We start from the raw sequence: 26,536 nt of genomic DNA on the forward strand, positions 1-26,536 counted from the left end.
AGTGTGCTTCATTCAGCCTAAGGCCTGAACACAGCGGGCGACAGGACATCTGGCAGGGGAGGGAGAGAGCCTTTCAGGGAGTAGGGGAAGAGAGAAAGTGAGAGAGAGAAAAAGAGAGAGAGAAAAATAGAGAGAGACTGGCTGCTGGGGGGTGAGAGACAAGGCGCCCTACACAATTCAAGATGGCAGAGTGGCAGTTAAAGTGACAGTGGGACCCGGGACAGCTGCAGTGTTAGACAGGATGGGGAGAAAGAAGTGTGCCCCAAACTTATCCTCACCATTTGCAATCTCCAAACCACTCAGGCCCAACTGGCATGAGCGAGTACCTGTGTGTGAGAGTATGTGTACAAGTGTGTGAAAAAGTGAGAGAGTGTGTGTGTATCTGTGTAAGAATGAGTGTGTGTGAGAGAGAGAGAGAGAGAGTGAGACAGTGTGTGTGTGGGGTGTGTGAGGGCCTCTGTATGTGAGAGTGTGTGAGTGAGTGAAAGAGAGAGTGAGTGAGAAAATGAGAAAGATAGTATGTGAGAGAGAATGTATGTGTGTGAGAGAGTGTGAGTGAGTGTGTGTGTGAGTAGAGAGAGTGACTGAGTGTGTGAGAGTGTGTGTGAAATTGTGTGTATGAGTGAGAGAATTAAAGAGTGAGCGTGAGGGAGAGAGTGAGAGTGTAAGTGCATGAGCGAGAATGTGTGAATGTGATTGAGAGTGAGAGTGAGCAACAGTGAGAGAGTGAGCGAGTGAATTGTGTAAGAGGGATTGTGTGTGTTTGTGTGTGTGTTGGGCTCACTCCCAGTCTCAGGGTTCTCACTTACCCTTACTCCCACACACCAACACTCACTCACACCCACACCCACTCACATAGTGTGTGAGTGAGGGTGAGTGAGTGAGCAGCCTGAAACTGGGAGTGAGCCAGCCACACACACTCCCACCCTTTTACACTCTAATGGTCATCTCTATTACTTACTCATTTTAAAAAATTATCAACTTATAGCTTAAACATTATTTTCTTTTTTTGCTCAGCAAGTTGTTTTGTCTTTTCGTACCTCAAACTTTCTTTTGAAATTCATGTTTAATTTGTGCCAAACCTCATCTTCCCAAAATTGGCTCATCGGCCCCTTGAGTGAGAAAAAAAATTGAAATGTGGCCCTTCAGATGAAAAGATTGAACAAGCTTAAGCTATGGTGTTAAATTAATGGTGCAACTTGTATTGTGTATCACAAATAATTAAACAAAGTTTATTTTTGTTAAAACATGAAATCTTGTCGCGTGGTTCTGTCGGTTAATTGCTGAGTGTTTGGATTTTCTCCTTAAATGTTAACGGTCCCTAACAGGATTGTAACACTTCCCAGCAGCACTGAGGGTGCACCTGCACCAGATCGATTGTAGCAGTTCAAGAAGCTGATTTACCACCACCTTTTCAAGGGCAATTAGGGATGAACATCAAATAGACACCCACGCCCCCTGAAAAAATGAAAAAATAAACCATTGATACCTAATGTCCAACCAATGTAATTTTCAAGTGTGCATATAAATGGGTTGAAGTCCCACCTGCCTGTTTCAGGTACAATCCCGTTGTAGGACCCTATTTGTAATTTCCAGGTACAAACAGGCAAAACATACACCATGCAATTCCACCCATTTGCACCAAGCACTGTGGTCATTAAAGGGATTTTTTTTCTAGTGAAAGGGTATAAAAAACCTGGAAGAACTTCTATGAGGCCAGGAGGAAGAAGAGTATTCCACAACAGCCTGCTGCTTTCCTATGATTAACCCGCTACTGGATCAGTTCACCTGCCCCTCCTCTGTGGCCCCAACCTGCTGTTAGGTTCAGTATGAGAGCTTAGATGATATCCTGCATTTCCACAACCAATGAGCTGCAATTGAGTGCATCTCTGAGACCTGTAGCCTGCTGAATGAGGCCTGAACCTCCAACTCTGATGTCAGATGGGTGGCATGGCCATTCTGTTGGCTTGCTGCCTATATTGGCAGAAGCCAAAACTTTCTGCCGCTCCACAGATTGTTCTGGGATGTTTTCACTCAGTGGCCTATACGACACACATGTTTACAAGTAGGAACAGGTTGAAACTGTGGTTGTTGGGTTAGGGGGTTCACGTTTGTAATGCGTATCTCTGTAAATTACAGTCTACAGTCCCTTTAAAAAAATCCTGAGAAAACAGTCATTTTCTTCAGCCTTCATGAAACAAATTCTATAGTGACACAAAGAATGGAAGACTCAATGATTGTGAGCTTTCAAAACAATCCAGACACTAGACACAGGTGCCAATACAACAGGTGGATTAAGGACAAGCAGAATGAGGATGAAAGTACCATGAGCAGATCTGGCTATTACAGAAGATGACAAATTGGGACCACTATAATAGGTGAATGAATCCCAAGAATGCCCATGGAACAGTTATTAGATGCTTTTGGTATGGCTCTAATTATCATTATTGGAGTGAACTACTCAAAGCGAAGCAGGATCTTCAAAACGACAAATGGCAAAGAGAACTCTGGGGAAGGAGGTGAAGATAATGATGAATACAAAAAAATTATACTGGTCACAACAAATTTCAGTCCTGAGGTGAGTATGTTAGCTGTGGACTCATTTAACTTTGCAGTACAAGATAGTACTGGCACTTCAACATTATGTGGAACAGGCTAATAAAAATGGTAAAATCAAAAAGCAAAAAACCAGCTTATATTTCACCTCTGTTTTATTTTTACTTGGTTCTGTTGAAGAGTCATACGGACTCGAAAATTTAACTGTGTTCCTCTCCGCAGATGCTGCCAGACCTGCTGAGTTTTTCCAGATATTTTTATTTTTGTTTTAGTAAAAATGGTATCCTGATTCACTAAGTTCTGAGAATCATGCGAGGTCAAAGAATATAAAAGTACTACTTGCTTTACATTTACCAATGATAACACATTGAGGTCACTAAAGTGAGTTTTAATTCCAAGAAAAAATAGCTGGAGTAAGCCATGTTATAAGTACTGATGTAATCTGTAGGGAGATACTTACGCTCTTGTTTAAACCTTCTATGAAAAGGGCACAGATGAAACTTGACAGAGTATGATGGAGCATTTTATTGACCTGACAACCATATTTAATCTTTCTACAATAATAGTTAGTATGGACAAAAGGGTTATTATAGACAAAATCATCCAGCACAAAGCAACCGCTTGGTCAGCACCCCAACCACCACCTTAAATATTCACTCCCTCCACTACCTCACACAGCAGTGTGTACCATCTACAAGATGCACTGCAGCAAAAGAAGTTAGATAGTTGGAGAGAGTTTAGAGTTTATTATGAGGTATCAGATAGAGATCAACCAGCTTTGTTGCATAGGTGGATTTGACCACTGGCAAAGTCCTGTCAGGCTAAAGCAAGGTTGGTTGGTCAGGGATTTGAAGAGCAACTAGATAATGCAATATTAGAATGTGTTCTCCCACAACTGGAAAAGAAATCTTAAAAATCTTTTTAGCATTTTGGTCACATATTCATGGAAGTGTAGATCAATCAACTTTTACTGCAGGGAGCAGCTTTTCAGAGAAGCTTCCCAAAGAGACAGCAGATGCAGAAGGAAAACTATGGAAATTAAACAAATGCATCTATAGCTGAGTGATGCTTACAGGGTATGGTATTTTTCGGTGAAAATATCTGCTGAAAATAGATTTGTTTTCAACTAAAAGTAGATCCTGCCATGTTTTATTGATATCATATGGGAAAATGTTCAGGCATCTTTGTGGTGCATGTTGATGATTTCTTATTGGGTGGTACTGTGGAATTTCGGAAATGTATGCTGGTAGAATTAGTATAGAATTTGAAATTGGGAATCAGGCTTGTGGGGCTTTTAAATACATTGTTTAGATTTTAAGCAAAGTAGGTCTGGAATAACTTTAAATCAACAATCCTAATTAGAGAGTGTTACTCCCATCCTGGTTAATTGGTCATCACAGAAAGATAATGTTATATCTAAAGACAAAACAGAGTAATTGTGAAGCTTGACTGGCCAGTTGAACTAGCTGTGCAGACAAGCTGGACCAGATCCTAATTTTGATATGCTGGAATAAAGGCTAATGAAGACCATGAGGCCATTGTTGATTGTTCTAAAAGCTCATCTGGTCCACCAATGTCCTTTAGGGAAGGAAATCTGCTATCCTCACCTGGTTTGGCCTACATGTGACTCCAGCCCCACAGCAATCGACTCCTAAATGCCCTCTGAAATGGTTTAGCAAGCCACTCAGTTGTATCAAACTGCTAAAAAGTATAAGAGGAATGGAACTGGATGAACTACCTGGAGTCAACTTAGGCACCAGAAATGATAATGGCAAACTCAACCCTGTCAACCCTGCAAAGTCCTCCTCACTACACGGAATCATACCTTAGAGACAATGTCCCAGACATTTCCATCTCCATCCCTGGGTATGTCTTGTCCCACCAGCAGAGGTAGCAGCACAGTGGCACACAGTCAGGAGGAAATTGCCCTCAACATCGACTCTGGACCCCAGAAAGTCTTGTGGCATCAGGTCAAACATGGGCAAGGAAACCTCCTGCTGAGTACCACATACCACCACCCCCTTCCCCCCACCCCTGATGAATCAGTACTCTTCCATGTTAAACACCACCTGGAGGAAGCACTGAGGGTGGCAAGGGCCAGGGGCTTCAATGTCCATCACCAAGGCCTGAATTTTCAGCGTGGCAGGCAGGCACAATCAGCAGGCCCGGGATCGGCCAGGAAACAGAACCCTGACCGCGATCGGCCCACGACCATAATTTCAAATTGGCTGGCCAATTAAGGCCCACCCAGCGTGAAACGCAGCTTCCCAATGGTCGGGAAGGGCCAGGTGGGGGCGTGTCGTATGTCAGGTCCAATGGTGATCCAGTGGGCAGTTTAAAAATGGTACAGACAGCCCCTTGAAGGCTGCCAGGGAAGAAGCATACAGTCTGCTTTGTGGAGATGGTACATATGGCCTCAGCAGCAGCTGGAGACGCCAGGCAGGAAGGGAGGTCAGGTGGTCACTCAGCCCCCCAATTCTTGGATGAGTGCCTCGCTGTGCTCCTGGAAGAGGTGGCTGCCAGGAGCAACACGCTTGTACCAAGTGACGGAAGGAGGAGGCAACTAAACCTGACAAAGAAAGCCTGGGACGAGGTGCACATGGGTGCAGTGCCACAAAAAATTCAATGACCTGCTGCGCTCAAGAAGGGTGAGTACCATGTTGGCATAGATCAGTGTGCAGTGTTGAGGGCTGGCTGTCCCCCCATGGATCTCAAGGGCATTAGAGTCTGAATGCCAACTGTCAACGATGCCAAAGCTGGCCAAGGGGGTGAGCCTTGGCAGCTTGGACTGAGTGCCTTGTGGTTCGAGGACCACGACTCCGATGTGCCCTGCAAGGCTCTCCTCAGGTGGGATCAGCCAGGCTGCAATGGCGCTGCAGATAGAGAGTAGACTAATCAATGCTCCTCTGTCCTTTCAGGAGAAGACAAGCCATAACCAATTGGAGAGGTCATGATGGATAGGCAGTGGCCCACCCTACCTGCTGCTGCTGACCAGGTTCGAGCCGGACATCCTGGAGCTGGAGAGTCGGTTCACTCACGATACATCCGGAGAGGTGGGGTGTGAGACGAAGGTAAGAGCACAGTGCATAGAGGTGAATGTTTCAGATTGTGCAAACATTCTTGTGTAGTTTTGTAATTGATGGGAGTCCCCATCGATCGTTGAAAGACAATGGCAACATGATGCAGATCTCCACTGTCTTCACCAGGGTGCCTGGCATGCACAGTGACAAAGCGATGCCTTTAACGAATGACATGTCCTTGTTCTCCCTTAGATTCGCCAACATGCATTCATTCTCAAGACCCCGAAGGGCCACCCCTGAAGCCAGAGGATCACCAGGCTTCATCTGCACCTGCGTCACACCTGCACTCTGAACCAGACACCAGCACGGATACCAGCACCTCGGTGGACATTAGATCATCAATTACATTGCTGGTGCACATTGATGAGGGCACTTCACATTCGCTTGTGGTGCAGGCGGAGGCTAAGAGTGCCCAGGGCACCGGCAGACGGAGGACTGCTGGAGACCAGGACGATGCTGAGTTGAAGGCAGATGATGAGCCTCTGGAGTTTTAGGCAGCAGATGCTGAATGTCCAGCAGGTTATGCGGGAGGATCTGGCGGAGATCCATGAGGGTATGCGTGCCATTGTCGCTGTTCTGGAGGAGTCCATGCGGAGCATAAGCACTGCGTGGACCCTCGTGGCTGAGGACACTGCCTCCTCCATTGAGAGAGTGGTGACTCTCATGGAGAGGCAACTCCAGGGACAGAATCAGGGGTTCCTGGGGTTGCGCTCCAACCTGAAAGCCCTCACACAGGCAACGAACTCAGGAGGTCAGTGCTAGTGTGGGAGATGGAGGAGACACCCAGTATCTCAGCTAGCTGCCCGTCCATCAATGGCGAGCAGGGAGTTCCACAGCGGCCTCATGTTGGCACTCAACCTGCTTGTCATCTCTTCGGGCTCCTCTCAGGGCACTCCAGATGACAGCAGCAGCTCCTTCACCCCTCAGCCAGTGACTTGGCATCTGATGAGGCTGCGATGACTGGAGAGTTGCCAGCCATGGCACTGGACGCTCCCTCCCAGGTGGGGCTAGCACAGGCTCCACTAGCCAGAGGACGACGGCCAAGGTCATCAAAGTCAACAAGGCAGCAGAGTCAGCCGGCTGCCTCCAATACCGCTGCCAGCAAGGGAGGGGGGGATGCTGGTGGTGGTCGGGGTCACCAAGAGGCAGCACTCGCAAACGTAACTTTAAGGCATCATGAACACCAAAGGGACGGTTCACGGGTGAACTTCTGTTCAGTTAGGTTTGGTTTATATGTCTACTGGTGTGGACATCAACACCAGTAATGATCATGTCACTGTGACTTGAATGTGACAATGACATTAAAGTCACTTTTGTTGTGATGACCTGAGTATGCTTCACCTTTTATTTTTTGTGCAGGGTACGCCAGTGTGCAATGCTGGACGTGAGTGGCTCTAAACTTTATTGCACAGGCACTGAGTGAGCTTTGGGTTCATAGGACAGGGGCATTCTGGACATCCTGAATGGAGGCGGCAGCCCTGGCATGAGGTGGGAGTGGATCTTTGGCAGCCTAGCTGGAGGAGCATTGGATCAATGCATCCCTGGTGGCGCTGCCTCCCTAAACGTTAGAGACGGCTGCCTGCACACCCTTACCATTCACCTCTTCTGACTCACTACTGCATTCACCCTCTGTAGCCTGTGCAGCTGCCTCAAGATACTCTTTCTCCAGTGGGTCCCCCTTGCCAGAGCCAGATTGTGGAGAGCGTAGCATGCAACCATTATCAGTGACACCCGCTCTGTGGGATATTGTAGTGCTCCCCTGAACGGTCCAGGCATTGGAAGCGCATCTTCAGAAGACCAATGGTCCTCTCTATCACTGCCCTTGTGGAAGCATGACACCTCTTATAACACTGCTCTGCCTCTGTTCTTGGGTGGTGGAGAGGCATCATAAGCCACCTTGTCACCCACGGGCCATCCATCCAACCGAGCTGGAACACTGAAGAGCTTTAGCACCTGAAGTGTCTGAGGATGTAAGCATCATGGGAGCTGCCAGGGTACCTTGCACAGACTTGCAGAATATGCGTCTTGTGGTCACAAACTATCTGCATGTTCATGGAGTGGAATCAATTCCTGCTGACAAAGGCACCCGGCTGACCCGCTAGCGCCTTGATGGCAACATTTGCAGTCGATTGCAGCCTGGATGTGGGGGAACCCAGCAATTGCTGCAAACCCTCTGGCTCGCTCAGCCTAGCTGGCCTCGTCCGTACGAAAACGAATACATGTCATCACCCACCTGAACAGAGCTTCTGTCACCTGCTTGACGCAACCATGGACAGCTGATTGGGACACTCCACACAGATCCTCCACTGACACTTGGAAAGAGCCGGAAGCATAAAGGTTGAGGGCCACTGTGACCTTCAGAGGCACTGGCATGGGGTGTCCACCCACACAGTTGGAGGTGATCTCAGGCTCAATCATATGACAAATGGAGGTCACTGGCTCCCTGGAGAGGTAGAGCCTCCTTCGGCATTGCATCTCAGACATAGTGAGGTAGCTGCATCGCCACCTGTAAATCCTGGCAGCAGGATAGAGGCATCTTCTGCAGCCCCTTCTGCCTTTGACTATCTGCTAGCCCTGCGCTCCTTGTGCCTGCACCTCTCCTCCCACAGGTTGCTCCCCTGGAAGCCGTATTGGGACACTTGGCCTCCTCTACCATCTTCCCCTCTCTTCCTCCTCAGAGGAGCTGCCTCCAGCAGAAAGCACAACCCCTATTACCAGGGTAACAGAAGATTGTCTGATGCCTGGAAGGGTCCACACGGTCAAAATTCTCCAGGGACCTTGGAGGCACCAAATGAGTCCTGAAATGAAGCCTGGAACTGCTAAGAATGAAGACCCAAACAGAGATGAATCTGCCAAGTACCAATAAGCAACCAGCAGCAAACTATCCTCACTACCCACAATGGCAATGCTGCAGGCCCTTTTTATTGCGCCCTTGGATGAGGTTTTGCAAAATGTCGGTTGGCCGCCTGCCCATTTTGCCCATACGACAAGTACAAAATTGAATGGGAAACATGAAATCTTGATCAATTGCCATTTTAATGGTCTTTAGAAGCCCTTTAATCGATGGTGGGGGTGGCTCTGATGCCCGCATGCGCCCGCCGAGGGAAATGTCGCACGAGTGCAGGATGACGTCGGGACGCTCGCCCAACGTCATCTCACGCAATTTCATACCTGAGCGGGCTGGGCGCCCACCCACAGGACGTAAAATTCTGTCCTAAGAGTGGCTCGCAAGCACCACAACAGACAGAGCTGGCCTAGTCCTAAAAGACATAGCTGCTAGACTGGTTCTGCGCCAGGTGGTCAGGGAACCAACAAGAGGGAAAAACATACTTGACTTCATCCTCACCAACATGCCTGCCACAGATGTATCTGTCTATGAAGGTATCGGTAGGAGTAACGACCGTACAGTCCTTGTGGAGACAAAGTCCTGTCTTCACATTGAGGGTACCCTCCATTGTGTTGTGTGTCAACACCACTGTCCTAAATGGGATACATTTCAAACAGATCTAGCAACTCAACACTGTGCAACCATGAGGCACTGTGGGCCATCAGCAGCAGCAGAATCAACCACAATCTGTAACCTCATGGCCCAGCATATCCCCCACTCTTAACACTACCATCAAGCCAGGGGATCAATCCTCACACAATGAAGAATGCAGAAGGGCATGCAAGGAGCAGCACCAGGCATACCTAAAAATGAGGTGTCAACCCGGTGAAGCTATAACACACGACTACTTGCATGCCAAACAGCATATGCTGCAAGCAATACACAAAGCCAATTGATTCCACAACCAACGGATCAGATCTAAGCTCTGCAGTCCTGCCACATCCAGTCATAAATCAAACAACTCACTGGAGGAGGAGTCTCCACAAATATCCCCACCCTCAATGATGGGGCAGTCCAGCACATCAGTGCAAAAGATAAGGCTGATGCATTTTCAACAATCTTAAGCCAGGAGTGCCGAGTGGATGATCCATCTCAGCCTCCTCTGGAGGTCCCAAGCATCGCAGATACCAATCTTCAGTCAATCAGTTCACTCCACATGAAATCAAGAAACAGCTGAATGCACTGGTTACTGCAAACGGTATGGGTCCTGACAATATTCCTGCAACAGATACTCTTGCTAAATCCCCCACTATCACCATCCTGGGTGTTGCCATTGACCAGAAATCGAACTGGACTAGCCATATAAATATTGTGGCTACAACAGCAGGTCAGAAGCTAGGAATCCTGTGATGAGTAACTCACCTCCTGACTCCCCAAAGCCTGCCCACAATGTACAAGGCACAAGTCAAGAGTGTGATGGAATATGCTCCACTTGCCTGAATGAGTGCAGCTCCAACAACACTCAAGGAGCTTGACACCATCCAAGGCAAAGCAGCCTGCTTGACTGGCACCCCTGCACAAACATTCACTCTCTCCACCATCGATGAACAGTAGCAGCAGTCTGTACCATCTACAAGATGCACAGCAGAAACTCACCAAGGCAGCACCATCCAAACCCACAACCAATACCAACTAGAAGGACAAAGGCAGCAGACAAATGGGAACACCACCACCTCCAAGTTCGCCTCCACAATACTCACCATCCTGATTTGGAAATATATCGCCATTTCTTCACTGATGCTGGGTCAAAATCCTGGTACTCCCTCTCCAACAGCATTGTGGGTGTACCTACACCGCAGGGACTGCAACGGTTCAAGAAGGCAGCTCACCACTACCTTCTCAAAGGCAATTAGGGATGGACAATTAATGCTGGTCTAGCCAGCGAAGCCCACATCCTTGAAAATGAATATTAAAAAAGTACTAAAGACTTGTGTTCCAGAATTGCTGTGCCCCTAGCTAAGCTGTTCCTGTGCAGCTACAACACTGACATCTACCAGCAATGTGGAAAATTGCCCCCGTATGTCCTGTACACAAAAAGGACATGTCCAACCCAGCCAATTCCCGCCCCATCAGTCTACACTCCATCATCAGTAAAGTGCTGGAAGGGGTCATCAACAGTGCTATCAAGCGGCACTTGCTCAGCAATAACCTACTCACTGATACTCAGATTGGATTCTGCCAGGGCCACTCAGCTCCTCATTACAGCCTTGGTTCAAACATGGAAAAAGAACTGAACTCCAGAGGTGAGAGTAACTGCCCTTGTCATCAAAGCAGCATTTGACCAAGTGTGGCATCAAGGAGCCCGAGCAAAACTGGAGTCGCTGGGAATCAAGGGGAAAACTTTCTGCTGGTTGGAGTCATACCGAGCACAAAGGATGATGATTGTGGTTGTTGGAGGTCAGTCATCTCAGTTCCAGGACATCATTACAGGAGTTCCTCAGAGTAATGAGTTGGGCCCAACCATCTTCAGCTGCTTCAACAATGACCTTCATTCCATCATAAGGTCAGAAGTGGGGATGTTCACTGATGGCTGTACAATATTCAGCACCATCCATGACTCTTTAGCTACTGAAGCAGTCCATGTCCAAATGCAGCAAGACCTGGACAATATCCAGGCTTGGGCTGACAAGTGGCAAATAACATTCACACCACACAAATGCCAGGCAATGACCATCTTCAACAAGAGAGTATCTAACATCGCCCCTTGACATTCAATGACATTAGCATCACTGAGTCCTACACTATCAACATCTTGGTGGGGTTACTATTGACCATAAACTGGACTGGACTAGCCATATAAATACATGAGCAGGTCAGAGGCTAGGAATCCTGTGGCAAGTAACTCACCTCCTGACTCCTCAAAACCTGTGCACCATCTACAAGGCAGAAGTCAGGAATGTGATTGAATTCTCTCCATTTGCCTGGATGAGTGCAGCTCCAACAACACTCAAGAAGCTCGACACTATCCAGGACAAAGCAGCCCACTGATTGCTACTCCATCCACAAACATTCCACCATCGATGCACTGTAGCAACAGTGTGTACCATCTACAAGATGCACTGCAGGAACTCACCAAGCCTCCTTAGACAGCATCTTCCTGAACCACGACAACTACCATCGAGAAGGACAAGGGCAGCAGACACATGGGAACACCACCACCTGGAAGTTCCCCTCCAAGCTACTCATCATCCAGGCCTGAAACTATATTGCAGTTCCTTAATTGTGGCTGGGTCAAAAGCCTGGAACTCCCTCCTTAAGCGCACTTTGGGTGTACCTACACCATATAGTTTGCAGCAGTTCAAGATGCAGCTCAACACCACCTTCTCAAGGGCAATTAGGGGTGGACAATAAATGCTGGCCTAGCCAGCAACGCCCAAATCCTATGAACGAATGAAAAAACAGTACTACAATTAAACATGCTAAACTAGACTGGCAGCATCTTTGGAGAGAGAAACAGAGAGTCACATTGGACTTGAAACATTAATTCTTGTTTCTCTCTCCACAGATGCTGCAGGACCTGCTGGGTTTTTCCAGCACTTTGTTTTTATTTCAGATCTCCAGCATCTGCAGTATTTTCCTTGTATTTCACCCTAAACTAGAGACTGATTTAAGTGCTAATAAACATCTATTATTCATTTTTTAGTGATGTTTCATTTACTAATATTCTAGTGCAGCCAGTTTCAAAATATTTCTGGAGCATGAAAATGGAAAATGTCCTTTTTTATTTTCTTAGTTTCCCAAGCAAAAGGTTATTAAAAGTAGTCTGTCAACACATTGGCTCTTAGGGAGGCAGTGGATATGGGGCTCGATTTGTCAATATTTTAAGTGAGATTCTGTACAATGGGCATACTAAAGTTAGTATACCCATTGAATGTTATGTTGACAATCATTTATTGTAGGTTTGTGTACTCTCTACAAAAAGTGTGAATGAGAAAAGGTTACAGATTGACCTTGCTGGCTTGAAACAAATGCTGGGAGAAAGAAAATCTCTAAAATTAAATGGGCGGATGAAAGTCATCAACTGTCAGATTGTTTTGCAAAAAGAAATGTACACATGAAGAAATTGTTAGGAGTCCTACAGGAGGTGTGTCTTGCAATGTATGCTTTGTACAGAATATAGAAGCCTGATTTAATTTGTTTTGACATTTTAGTTGTACATATAAAGTCTAATTTTTATTTAAACAGAGAGAAGGGAATCTGTTAATTGTATAGTAATTGTGTTTAATTGTATGCAGGTGGTGGGCATTAACTGGGGATTCACTTGAGCTGCTTTAAATAGAAAACAGACTGACACTGTGGTTGTTAGGCCAAGCGGTGCATGTTTGTAATCTATATCTTGGTAAATAAAAGCTTATGAGTGCATGTTAAGATTGGCTCCAGTTCTATCATTCACTGTCTAGCTTTCTAGATTAGAACAACTTGAACTCTACAATCCTGGTGTCAGGGCCTCAACATAAAAATGTTGATCTTTGGTTCTTGTGCTGATAGCAAATGTTTGGTACGCATTTAGTTGCACGGAACTTCTCTGGCATTTGACATTCATTACTATATAGCAAACAACGAAATACAATAATGAATACTTTATTTAAAGAGGAAAATTATTATATTAAGCAAACCTTACCTGTAGATATAGAAAACTGAAGCAGATCAGTACTATAAACCATCAGTCTCCACTTGGAGTCATATCTTACAGAAAGTCATATGTAGCAAAAAGGAAAATGGCTATGTTTGTTGGAAGCCAATCATCTCAGCCCCATCAATGCAAAAGTCCCTCAGGATAGTGTTCTAGGTCCAACCATCTTCAGTTGCTACATCAATGACCTTCCAACTATGATAAGGTCAAAAGTGGGGATGTTCACTGATGATTGCACAGTGTTCAGTTCCATTCACAAATCCTCAGATAATGAAGCAGTCCTTGACTGGAGGCAGCGAGACCTGGACAACATCCAAGCTTGGGCTGACAATGGCAAATAAAATTCACGCCACACAAGTGCCAGGCAACAACCATCTCCAACAACAGACAACCCAATCACCTCCCTTTGGCACTACCATCTTTAACTCCCCCACCATTAACATCCTGGGGGTCACCAGGGTGATGGAATACTCTCTGCTTTCCTTGATGAGTACAGTTCTGACAACACTCAAGAAGCACAACACCATCCAAAGCAGCCCGCTTGATCGGTTCTTCAACCACCAGCTTAAACATTCACTCCCTCCACCACCAATGCAATATGGCTACAAAGTGTACAGGATGCATTATAGCAAGTTACAAAGGCTTCCTATCAGGACCTCCCAATCCCTTGATCTTGGTCACCTAGAAGAACAAGAGTAGCAGGCGCATGGGACACTCATCACTCAAAGTTCCCTCCCAAGTCACACACCATTTTGACTTATTTCTTCATCATCGCTGAGTCAAAATCCTGGAACTTCCTCACTAACAGCATTACAGGAGTGCCTTCACACATGAGCTTCAGCATTGAAGAAGACTTGCTTACCACCACTGTTGCAAGGACAATTAGGGATGATGAATAAAGGCTGGTATTGCTAGCAACACCCACATCCTGTAGATGAGTAGATAAAAAACAAAGGTTGAAATTGCTCCTACAAATGTTTTAGATCAGTAGTCAGAGCAAGAAGATGTGGAAGGTGGGACAGTAAGATAACGGACACCAATGCATAGATTGACCTATGCCACAAAGCCCATCAGTTAAACTGGTATTATATAATTCATTAACATGTTTACAGCATTGTAAATGATTTTATAGAAGCAGCATATTACTAACCGCCCTGCCAACATTTACTAAACAGGCTGACCTGCCTTTATCATGTCATGATTATATATTATGTTGCAGAAGAAAGAAATTGAAATTCAAGACATAAGCAGTCCTGTGAATTTGAAGGTTGAAATGATTATGACTGAAGAAAACACAGGATATAGCTGCTGTTTCATGCTTTGAACTTGCAAATGTACCAGTAAAACATTGTTCAGTACTGTAGTGTGCTAAAATTTTATGCACTGAATGTTGAGCTGCTTTGACAGCTTCTGTTGGAAATTTGCAGAGTCTCATGTCAACCTTCATGATATTGTTGTAATTCATGGATTGTCTGCATGAAAATTTCAAGGTAATGGTCTTAGGTAAAAAATATTACTAATTTCCTGTTCCTAGCTAATTATCAATACTGCAACCAAACTTTCAGGCATCTCAACCTGAAGTATTAACATTTTCTGTATTGTAGAATTTTGTACCCTGTATTACACATTTGGATTTTTTATGCTAAATATTTTTTTGGATTCAGCATCACTGCCCTTGTCTTGCCTACAAATTTGGTGTGATCCAAGGACTTAACAGAACTTTTATCACCGACTTCCTGGAATATATCACATGCTGGCACATGGGTCCCTTATCTTCACAGTAGAATGTATGCTCAATTACAGTGACTGAGATTGTAAGCCATCACACAAATTTACTAAACATTAAACAGGTAAATGTACATTAAATGGCATAAACAGTAATTATAAACTTTACTGAACTCCTTGGACTGTCAAAGAACAGATGTTCTCTCTGACATGCCATTCAAAATTAAACAGGGCCTTGAAGTGTGGTTTCCAACTTAAATGATGATCTACTTGCCTCATTACCTTATTGCAGTGGTGAGCAACCTATGGCCCGTGGGCCGCATGCAGCCCATCAGGGTTCTGAATGTGGCCCACGAGACATTTTGTTGACCATTGCCCATGCGCAGGGTTGTAAGATTCTGTCCACAGTTTTTTTCCTGCCAGTATTACTAAAGTGATACTCACACAAAGCAAAGCCACATGAAGTGAGATGCGTGCTGATTGCACACAACATTGATTGTGGGAGCCATGTAGCAATCAAAGCACTGCTATGGTTAAATCCGCATGTCCCCAAATTCTAGATGTGCAAGTGCAGTTAGCAAAATTACCCTATCCCAGGAGACCGTCTTGGTCACAACACCGGTGGACATGGGAAGCTGTGCTGCTGGTAGTTTAATTTGCCCCTAATTATATTATGGATTGCTTTGTGTTGAAGTGGCGTGATAAAGAAGGAGAATCAAGTGCAAAATCAAAAAGTACAGAGGAAGAAATAGTCACCAAAAAGAGGAAAATCAGTGATGAGGGCAGAATGATAGAAGAGACAAATCACGTGCAAAAAGCGCAACAGACTAACTGATGGAAACCTCAGTGCTGAATTCCAAAGTGTCTGCACACCCCTGAGTTCTAATCTAAGAAAGCTTGTGGAGGACCAATCCAACCAGAAGTCACACTGAGTATGATGTAAGGGAAGCGTAAGTATTTACTTTGTTTTTATCATTTGAAGTTGATAACAGTTCTATTAATATGTGAATGGTTAAGCATTTTCTATAACTTATGAAATATTCAGTGTGTATTAAATGTATTTAACCTTATTCATGGAGTCATGGTTAATGCACATGTCCAATTTCAATCTTGCGGCCAATTGAGATGAAGGAGGGCCACTCATGCAGCCCACTCACTAGCCTTGTTGCCCATCACTGTCTTAATGGATCTAGACTAACTGCTGTCATTGTGTAATGCTTCCAAACATGTAGCTCCAATTTCCTTTGAAAATATCCCAAAACAAATGGACATTCAAAGTTATTTCATCCATTACTAGATTATGTAGTGAACCATTCAGATTATTCAAAAAGGCATTTTCCCAGTTGAAAACAGCTGCTAAATATTTGCTGCAAGCAGCCCCACAGGATGCTTCTATTTGAGATGAAAGCCCTGAACCATTAATCTGTTCCCATCACTTTAAAGTGGCTTGTTAGATAGGTCCCATCCAAGAACAAAAGTGGTAATTAATCAACACATATCCTCAATTATGCTGCATCATGGCTCAGTCTTGAGATGTGTAATCAGTCTGACTGGGATGCGCATGTTGCCTGCCAGCAACAGTTAGTAGTAGCCAATTTTATTCTTGTGTGTGCTGTGACCAGTAAGAACAAAACCAACGGATAATCCACCATGGATCAAAATGTTTCATTTTGTTGCACATTGCCACATTATTCCTTTTGAGTGACCTGCTCTCATTTCTTCCTCACAGTTAAAAGTAATGGCCAGGATCTTTCGAGGAGCAGCAATCATCATCGGGTTGGCATTCCCCTCAAAAATTTGCTCAACTCAACGCTGCTCCATATTTCTTCCGTGACCTTCTGAGCCCAGCTTTTCCAAAAGTACGGAGTACAGTGTCCCTCGGAGCGCTCCGTTGAAGCAGAATACAGTCAGAGGAAGACAGGACAGGTCCCCTTTTTATGGCATCAGTGGCTGTATGGTAAGTTTAAATATCCAGTTTGAACGTTAGTGAATGGGTGAGTGGATGAACGTTAGTGAATGGTGGTAGAGTGTAGGTATGTGACGTAAATGGGTGGGGTGGGTGAGGTTGCAGTCGGGTCTCAGGGGAAGTAGTCAGCAGGGTCAGAGGGGTAGGCGTGTAGTCAGGTCAAGCGTTGTCAGATCGGGGGTAGTTGAAGGGTCAGTTTAAGTTATTGGGTGGTCAGTTCTGTAATTACCCAAGAGTTAGACTAGGATTTTTCGGTCTAACCTTTCCTGGGTAACTACCCAGGTAAGCAAAGAGGAACTAACTCTGATCCATGGTGGGTTATCCATTGGTTTTGTTCTTGCTGGTCACAGCACACAGAAGATCAAGATTGGTTACTACTAACTGTTGCTGGCCGGCAACATATGCATCCCAGACTGCTGATGTTCACATCTCAAGACAAAGCCATGATGCAGCATATTTAAGGATATGTGTTGATTAATTACCACTTTTGTTCTTGGATGGGGACCTATCTAACAAGCCACTTTAAAGTGATGGGGACAGCTCAATGGTTCAAGGTTTTCATCTCAAATATAAGCATCCTGTGGGGCTACTTGAAGCAAACATTCGATAACTGTTTTCAACTGAGAAAATGCCTTTTTGAATCTTCTAAATGGTTGACTACATAACCTACATACTGTGACTCAGTTAGAGTTGGAGATATTCACGGATCAGGGGAATTGCCCATCAGAAGCTGAAACTTCCCAGGCATTTCGCTCATAGGTCCTAACATCAGGACTTCAGGAGGGTCCCAATGTGCATCTCAGTCACACATCCAGTCTCCAAAGATCCAGAGACCAGAAGATTTGGCCCAATGACTCACCTGTTCCAGGAGGTGGTGAATGTGTAAGTAAGAGCTGGTAATAAATCCCATCTTATGGACAGCAAGAGTATTCTTGAAAACAACAATGCCAATTGAGGCTGGATTTAATTACAAAGATCAGAGGTACTGCCGGTATCGGGTCAACTGTATGCCAGGTGTTGTGCATGCATCAACATTTTCATACTTTCAGTTAAGCCATTAAACACAAAAAAAATGTTCACTACATAGATACATTAAGAATGTTTTAGAGACTTTAGCTCATTAAGTGCCTCGTTAACTGCTCAACAAGTGGCTTAGAATCATTATTGCTGATGCATTTAAATTAGATAAATTGCTATTTCTGATTTCGAAAGAAATATATCTTGCCACAATTATTCAAAATACTGCATTCTTGCACAATTATTAGTAGAGAATGAATGTTATGAGTATACATTATCATATAGTCAGAAAACTCAATATTTCAATGAAAACAGCAGGATATGGTAGAGCATATAATATATTTATATTTTTGAAATCTTGGCAATCTAAACAATATGTATTTGTATATCGCCTTTAATGCAATAAAATGTCCCTAGGCGCTTTACAGGAGTGTTATCAAGCAAAATTTGACACTGAGTCACATCAGGTGATATTAGAGCAGATGGCCAAAAGCTTGATCAAACAGGTTTTAGGAAAGAGAAGTAAAGAGGTGAAGAGGTTTGTTGAGGGAATTCCAGAGCTTAGGCTGGAAGTACAGTCATCAACAGTAGAGCAAATTAAAATTGATTAAAGTAGAATGTTTGGCCCACAGAGGAGGTGAGAAAGCCAGAGCAGCAATGGCTCAGGCTGGCTTTGTGGAACCTGGAGGTACCATTGATGTCACAGGATCCCATTTTAATTATCTAAAATTAATTGTGTGCCATCTTCAACAGCTGCCCAGGTAAAATAGAGGCAGTCATAGTGAAACCATGTGATAAGTTTTCTACACCTTTTTCAGGGTGTTATCATGCCATTTCCACCAGGTGACAGGCTTCAAAATCTTCAACCTCTACACAATTTCAGGAATTGTGTTACCATTGTCTTCCAGTAGCAATGTTGAAAAACATGGTTAAACTCTTTTTATAGAATGATAGGCCATACCATTTGCTCAGTAACACTTGTTGTTCCTGCGCAATGGATACTCGTTTAGGAGAAAAATTACATTCTTGACCACTTCCGGCATGGCCCATGCTGAATGTTGAGGGTGTTAGCACGAGAGTTACGTCTGTGCGGTGGCAGAGTGATTAGTAGGAAGTTCTTGAAGTCGGTCAGCATATAATGCTGATCTAATGCCAAATCTGCTATTTTCAGCCTTGCCACTCCAGTTAATGCCCCCTCTTAAGCCTGCACAACTTAACATTTGTTCAGGAGCATGAAGGACCCCCTGCCAGTACTAATCAAATGTAGCAGCATCCAACTTGTAGGTTGGTTGCTTATTACTTTTTACTGTCTCTTGCTGTGTTTTTGAAAGGAATTGTGAAAAATTGGTAAAGTTTTGCAGGGAGTGATGCTGGATGTTGAAAGGCTGTGGTTGCTACTAAAAGGCCTCTGAATTCATCACTTGTTCCCAATCATGGGGGCTTTAGTTGCTGTTCCCCCTTGGGGTGCAGAAACAAAGGGACATGAAGCAGGGTATCAAAAAAGACAAACTACTCACAGAGTTAGGAGGAGGGCAGCACTCAGCAGGGGACCTTACCCATCTAGGGTCATCACGGAGCACTTATTCTACTTGCACCTAAGTCAGGAGTATTGTGCTTGGTGGGTGAGATTCCTTAAGGAGGTGGTCACAGAACTGTGCCAGCTCTTGGGACCAGACCTACAGCCTCAGCACGCTGTCAATGGTCCTGAGTTTTTTCACTGGTGGATCCTTCCAAGCTAGAACAGGCAGCATCCACAATGTGGACAGCTGTTTCTGAGCTTTTCATTAAACTCCAGTGCCCCTGAATTAAACCTAAGATCCCCATGTTCAACATTTTTCCACCTTACCATCCCTTTGTGACAGACTACCACAGCATTCACTTGACCACAATTCTGAAATTAAATCTATCACAAAGCAACCATTCCATAACAACTTCATCCACCAACACATCCAATACTGCATACATTAGTCAACTAATCACTCTTAGTGCTTGATTTGCAGATGCCTTTGCCTGGTCCAATGTTCCTTCACAGTGCTATCCCAGTGCAGTATGCTTAATGGAAGACTGCTGACTTTCAATGGGGTAGACTGCAGATGGCCTTCAAGCATTTCTTGGCCTTGAAGGCCTGGCTTCAGACTGCATCACCCCAGCGTAGATGATAGCAGTCTGGGCTGGATGATGAGCAATACCAAGAGCACTAATAGAGTGGCAGTGGTGGGATCCCGAATGCTGTCATCCTGAGACAGGACAGCAGATGTGTGCACAGAGGCACTGCCACTCCTCCAAGGTGCTGCCTCAGCAATCCTAGTAACCTGCTGTAGTACAGGCTGCTGGACTGCAGTGAGACTCTGCAAGCCCCTTTAAGCATTGATATCTGCTGTCAGGTGGCAGCAGTTTGACCCTGTTCTGAGGCACTAAGCTGGGCTTGCATGGCAAGATGGAAATTCATGACTTCAGTCTGAACTTCCACTGTAACACTCAGACATTGAGAGGCTTCTACTTGTACTGACATGGAAGTTGAGACATTGGCATCGCAATTGAGTCTACAGATGTTCTCATGGATTGGTTACCACTTCTGCATTGAAAAAAATGGGCTACAAGCTCTCTATGAATCCCTCTACCTGATGCCTCCATGCTCCTTGACAGCAACATCAGGCTCTCTGCCAGGTCTGCAATTGCACCAAGCATTTCCATGCATATGTCCATCAGCCTTTTCCTATATATTGTCCTGGCAAAGTCAACTGAGTCTTCTCTCAACTCATGTACAACCTCACTCTCCAGGGAACTGGCACCTACCCTATCCCCCTCTGCCCTGGCTGCAGCCCACCTCTATCCCATGATTCATCACACCTCTATGCTATCCTCTAAACTACAAACTGTGACAGTATCTGAGCTGCTGGCTGTGATTTTCAGATTGAGTGATGGTGTTTCTAACTTCTCAGTCCCTTCTTCCTCTTGACCTTCAACCTTCCACACCAATGGCTGGCTAGCAGTCCTTGAATATCTAAAAGAATAAAGGCACAAGGGCAGGGTTAGGGAGATGGATGTGGGGTGGGTGGAAAGCATTAACTGCATGGTTATACCATCTGAAGCTTGTAAATTGTAACAGATTGTGGGATGAGGGTGAAATGAGATTTGACAAGGTGCATTATGCAGGAACATACCATCATCGTCAATGGCTTCAGCAACACTGTTGGCCATAGCCTCAATGATGGTCACTCCGACTATTCCCAGCACTTTCTCTTCCATGAGAGGTGTGAGTATGCAGCCATGCCTGCTCCTCACTGGTTAGCTGTTGCTGCCGCTATTATGGACCACCCTGCAAAAGAGGGAAATTGTCAGTCAGTGTGCTACCATGTTTGGGTGATGTGCCTGCCACAGTTGAATAGCTGGCCGTGTGTGAAAGCTGTGGGATGTGTGTGCAGCTTCTAGCTGTGCTAAATGTGTGAGGGTGAGATAAAGATTATGAATATGAGGCTTGAGTCATGCTGGTATAGATCGTTGGTAGGCAAGTGAAGGGAGTGCAGTGAATGAAGCAGTGTGTGAAGCTAGTGTTAGGATATGGCATGGAGGGATGCATTTACTGATTCTTGACCAATTGTGTGAGGTCATGGAATTTCTTGCAGCTCTGCATCCAGGTCCTCAGGTTTGAACAGGTGACATTGGCTGCTAGGGCCATCTGCTCTCACTACCTTCTTAGTACTGGTCTTGGTGTCTTCCTGCGCCCTGAGGGAAGAAAATCTCTCTCTTTCATCTTGTCAACCTCCAGTTCAGTATTCGAGAACCTTGGAGTGCCATTTCTGTTCCTTCCTCTGGGTCTTTCCTTCTTCCTCAAGTAGTTTATACCCTGTTACAGCCAGAATATACCTGGTTCAAAGTAGAGCAGGCTAGCTTTAAGTGGTACTAGCCTCACATAAACATGGGAGCTCCTGCTGATGCATGTAGCCACTCAGCAGTGTATTCAGCACTGGACTGCACACCAAAATCGTGCAGATGAGCAAGTAGCATGAAGCTTACAAGTTGCCTGCGTCACTCTGAACTGTGCATCATGATTCCCACATCCAATTTTGCTGCTATCCATTTTTACTCCCATAGAATCTTCTAGCACAGAAAAAAGACATTCAACCCACTACGCCTATGACAACTTTTTGACAGAACAATCCAATTTGTCCCAGAACACTTATTTCCTCTTCAAGTAACATTGATGCGGAGAGATATAGAGACAATAATCCCAAGAGAAAATTATTGGCATTTGGAAAAATATGGCGTAATGAATGAAAGTCAGGATGGATTTGTTAAATTGTGTTTGACAAATTTGATTGAGTTCTTTAATGGAGTATGAGAGAGAGTTGATAAGGGTAGTATGATTGATGTTATGTATATGGATTTTCAAAATTTGTTTGACAAAGTACTACTAAATGGACATGTTAGCAAATTGAAGCTCGTAGGACTAAAGGAACCTATAGCTTGGATATAAAATTAGCTAAGGGACTGAAAGCAGAGAGTAGTGGTGAATAGGTGTGTTTATGTCTGGAGGGAAGTGTACAGTGATATTCCTCAGGAATAGGCATTAAGACCACTGTTCATTTTGATATATTAAAGACCTGGACATGGGTATACTGGGCTCCTTATCAAATTTTTCAGATTACATTAAAAACTCTGAAATGTAGTAAACAATGGGGAGGGTAGGAATAGAATTCAGGAGGTTATAGGACAGGCAGACAGATGGCAGATAAAATTTAATGTGTAAGTTTGATACATTTTGATAGCAAGAGGAAAGGCAACATAAAATAAACTATACAATTTTAAAGGGAGTGCAGGGCCTAAGGATATGTGTACATAAAATATTTGAAGGTGGCAACACAAGTTGAGAAGGCTATTAAAAAACATATGGCATCCTTGACTTTATTAATAGAGGTACAGAGTAAAAAAGCAAGAATGTTATGCTGAATCTTCAGCTGAGGCCTAACCAGAAACCATAGAATGCAGTACTCAATTCTGGCTGCTACAGATCAGGACAGATGTCAAGGCCTTGGCAAGTGTGCAGAAGAGATTTACTAGAATGGTACCAGGCTGAGGGACTTTAATTATGTGGTGAGATTGGAGGAGGTGGGAATGGTCTCCTTACAGCAGAGAAGGTTAAGAGGAGATTTGTTAGAGATGCTTAAGATCATTACTTGCTTTGATAGAGTAAGCAAGGAAAAACTGTTTCCAGTGGCAGAAGGGTCAGCAACCAGAGGACACCAATTTATGGTGATTGGCAAAAGAACCAGAGGCAAATTGAGGAACATATTTTTACACAACAAGTGGTTAGTATTTGCAATGCACTGCCTGAAGAGCTGGCAGCAGATTCAATCTAACTTTCAAAAGGGAATTGGATAAATACTTGAAGGGAAAAAACTTTATGAGGCTATGGGAAAAGAACAAGGAGAGTGGCACAGATACAATGGACCAAATGGCCTCCTTGTGTGCTATATGACTCTACAATATATTCAATTCCCTTTCTGAGACAATAAATTCCAATTATTAAGTACTCACCTTATATGGGCATGTGAGGAACATCACAGGTGGACAAAAGAGGGCATCATGACTGACGACTGCAATTGAGAGTTCCAGTGACCAACTAAATATGACTCTATGCTTCAAACTGTCCTGTCTTCCGTCATAATATAACACGGTAACAACACAAGGAAAAACTGTTGTCAAATAGTAAGAATTCACTATCTCTATGCTGGACTCCATGATATTCACCAAACATTAAATGGGCAGCTATGCTAGCAACAGGCATGAGCTGTTGGTAGGATAGAACAATATAACAGCGACAACTTATATTTATATAATGCTTTCAATGTAATAAAATATCCCAAGATGCTTCACAGGAACATTATAAAACAAAATATGACACTAAACCACATAAAGAGATATTAGGTCAAATGACTAAAAGCTTAGTCAAAGAGGTAGTTTTTAAAGGAGTGTCTTAAAAGATGAAAATGAGGTAGAGAAGCAGAGAGGTTTAGCTAGGGTATTCCAGAGCTCCTGGTCTAGGCAACTGAAGGTGCGACCACCAACGGTAGACCAATTAAAATTGGGGAAGCTCAAGAGGCCAGAATTAGAGAGCACTGCAGATATCTCGGCGGGTTGTGGGCTGTTAGAAATTAGAGATAGACACCATGGAGGGATTTGAAAACAAGGATTTGAATTTTAAAACAAAGATGTTGCTTGATTGGGAGACAATGTAGATCAGCATGCACAGAGATGATGGGAGAACAGGATTCGGTGTGAGGGCACCAGAGATTTGGATGCCCTCAAGTTTACGGAGGGCAGGATGTAGGAGAGCAGCCAGCAGTGCGTTGGAATAATCAAATCTAGAGGCAACCAATGCTTGAATGAGGACTTCTGCAGCAGATGAACTGAGATAGGGACAAAGTCGGGAGGCATTAGGATGGTGTGATGGCATGAATTTGAGGTCATAAGCTCATCTCAAGATCAAATGAGACACCAAGTTTGCACAGAGACTGGTTTAATCTCAGACTGTTGCCGGGAGGAGGGTTGGAGCTAATGGTTAGGGAACGGAGTTTGGAGCAGGAACCAAGAACAATGGCTTCAGTCTTCCCAATAATAATTTAAACTATAATCTCTTGTTGCTACCTTAGCAACCAGTTACAGAACAACCTTATTATTTTTAAAGAGGACTTTTCTATTTGCCTCATGTCCACTCTTCAGCTGATAATAGCCCCAACATCATAACTGGGGCAAAGCAAAGGCTCTGCTTCCTTACAGTATTTTACTGCTTTTAACTTCAAGTGATAAATATTGCCCTTTTGTTTCCTTATGGAAATTTTTTGATCTACCTCAACCTAAAATACAATATGAATTGTTTAAAAGCTTGCTTGTTGTTAGAAAAGCAGCTAAATGTAATATTCCTGTAACACATCCTTTATTATAACACTTCTTCTATAATCACTTCTCATAAGTCTCTTTAAGAATATCTGTTATACCCCTAAATAGTACAAAAAAATCTACTGCTCACCTGTAGTATTAGCATATGAATTACATTCTATTCATTTTAGCTTTAGTATACATTGTGTTATACAGTGGTAGGAGAGGGTCTTTGGAGGGAAGATATAGGAGATCCAGAAAGCGGATACAATAAAGAAAAAAAAGAAACAATTCATACCAAATGTAATGCTGTCAGCAGATGCTTTAACCTTAGTCACTGTGGCTTTACTCCGATCATTGCGTCCTTTACTTCCGCGAACCTTCCCAGCAGCACTGGAATCTGCCATTTCTATAAGACAACAATACTAGGTCAACTATGTTTACCACCCAAAAAGTTGTGCTAGAACTCAGGTATTATCAATGTCAGCACTGAATTTTGTTACATGTTCACCTAACAAACAGAGAAATGTACAGAGGAATGTACAAAAAAAAAACAACTGTAGTCCATCAAGGCATAGCGTCTTAGAAATCTCATATTCCATGATACCCTTATTGACCTCCATTGATTGCTTCATCAAATACTTTTCATAGTCTTTTGTGAATTTGCACTTACTTCCAATAACTCAATGTATCAATTCGGCTCTGTTGGTAGCACATTTCCTCCTGAATCAGAAGTTGTAGGTTCAAGTTGCACTACAGTATACAAATTGGATTAACATTTCAATGCAATGCATGGAAAGTGCTTCAATTTTGAATGAGATAGCAAACCCAGATCTTGATGTTTCTCCCAATGTTACAGTGGGACATTAAAAATCTCATAGCACCATTTGAAGAGCAAGAGCTTTCCTCAAGACCTGGTCAGTGTTATTTCTTCAACTAACACTATCAAAACAGATTAGCTAGTCATTTACGTAACCACATTGTTAAAAGGCCCCTAAATTTCATCCCTCAATCCCTGTCACCCCACCGTGCCCCCTCTGATCACCCATGCCACCTCAGATTTTTCATGCCACTTCTATGCCCCCTCACTTCCCACCCACCCCCATATTACCCCATGCCCCCTCAGATCCCCTATGCCACCTCCATGCCCCTCCCCTCACTAAGTATCCTCTATAATCACTCACTCAGTATGCACTATATACAGTTCTCAGGAGCTATGAGGCTCAGGATGCGCGCCCAACCCAATTGTGCATAAAATCGCATGAGATGCTGTAGTTGTGCGCAAAAGTCAGAAGATCACCCACCGAGAATTAAGCAGGCAATTAAGCCCATAAATGGCGCAGTTGTCTGATTTTTCATGGCCCGTCCAACCTTACAGTTGGTGGACGGGCAAATCGGCCAGGCGGCATTTACATTTTTCATCAAACCTCATCCAAGTACGAGATGAAATCTCCATTAGGAAATAAAATAAAAATAAATATCTGTGGACAGCATTTTTATGAGGTAAGCTTTCAGTTGCTTGATTTGCGATGCATTGACATTTTTTTGCAGCTTTTTACAGCTTTATTTCATTATTTGCAGGTCTACAGCTCCCTAAGGCAGCTGTCTGCCTTCAGAGAGCTCTCTCACAGCGCTCTTCCTGCCCCCCATCCCAGCAGCATGAGCTTTTCAGCATGTGTTTCATGCTGGCTGGCTTTTAAGTGCCCAGCCAGTCTGAAATCACGCTTGGGAATCCATTTTGCAGCCCCTCCCGGGCCCACTGATCCTGTACACCTGTTATGACACAGCAGTTG

General features: G+C 44.2%; 1 protein-coding gene across 3 annotated transcripts in view; it reads right to left on the minus strand.

The window, feature by feature from the left end:
- znf512b (zinc finger protein 512B) overlaps positions 1-26,536 on the minus strand; it is a 161,485-nt gene that overhangs the window by 121,275 nt on the left and 13,674 nt on the right. For all 3 annotated transcript variants that reach the window (XM_041204067.1, XM_041204068.1, XM_041204066.1), the window contains exon 2: positions 25,042-25,152. In XM_041204067.1, coding sequence (XP_041060001.1) covers positions 25,042-25,150 — 109 coding nt within the window. In that variant the 5' untranslated portion in view covers positions 25,151-25,152. The remainder of the gene's footprint in view (positions 1-25,041; positions 25,153-26,536) is intronic.

Source organism: Carcharodon carcharias, chromosome 14 (genome assembly GCF_017639515.1).
Source record: "Carcharodon carcharias isolate sCarCar2 chromosome 14, sCarCar2.pri, whole genome shotgun sequence".
Classification (NCBI taxonomy): Eukaryota; Metazoa; Chordata; class Chondrichthyes; order Lamniformes; family Lamnidae; genus Carcharodon; species Carcharodon carcharias.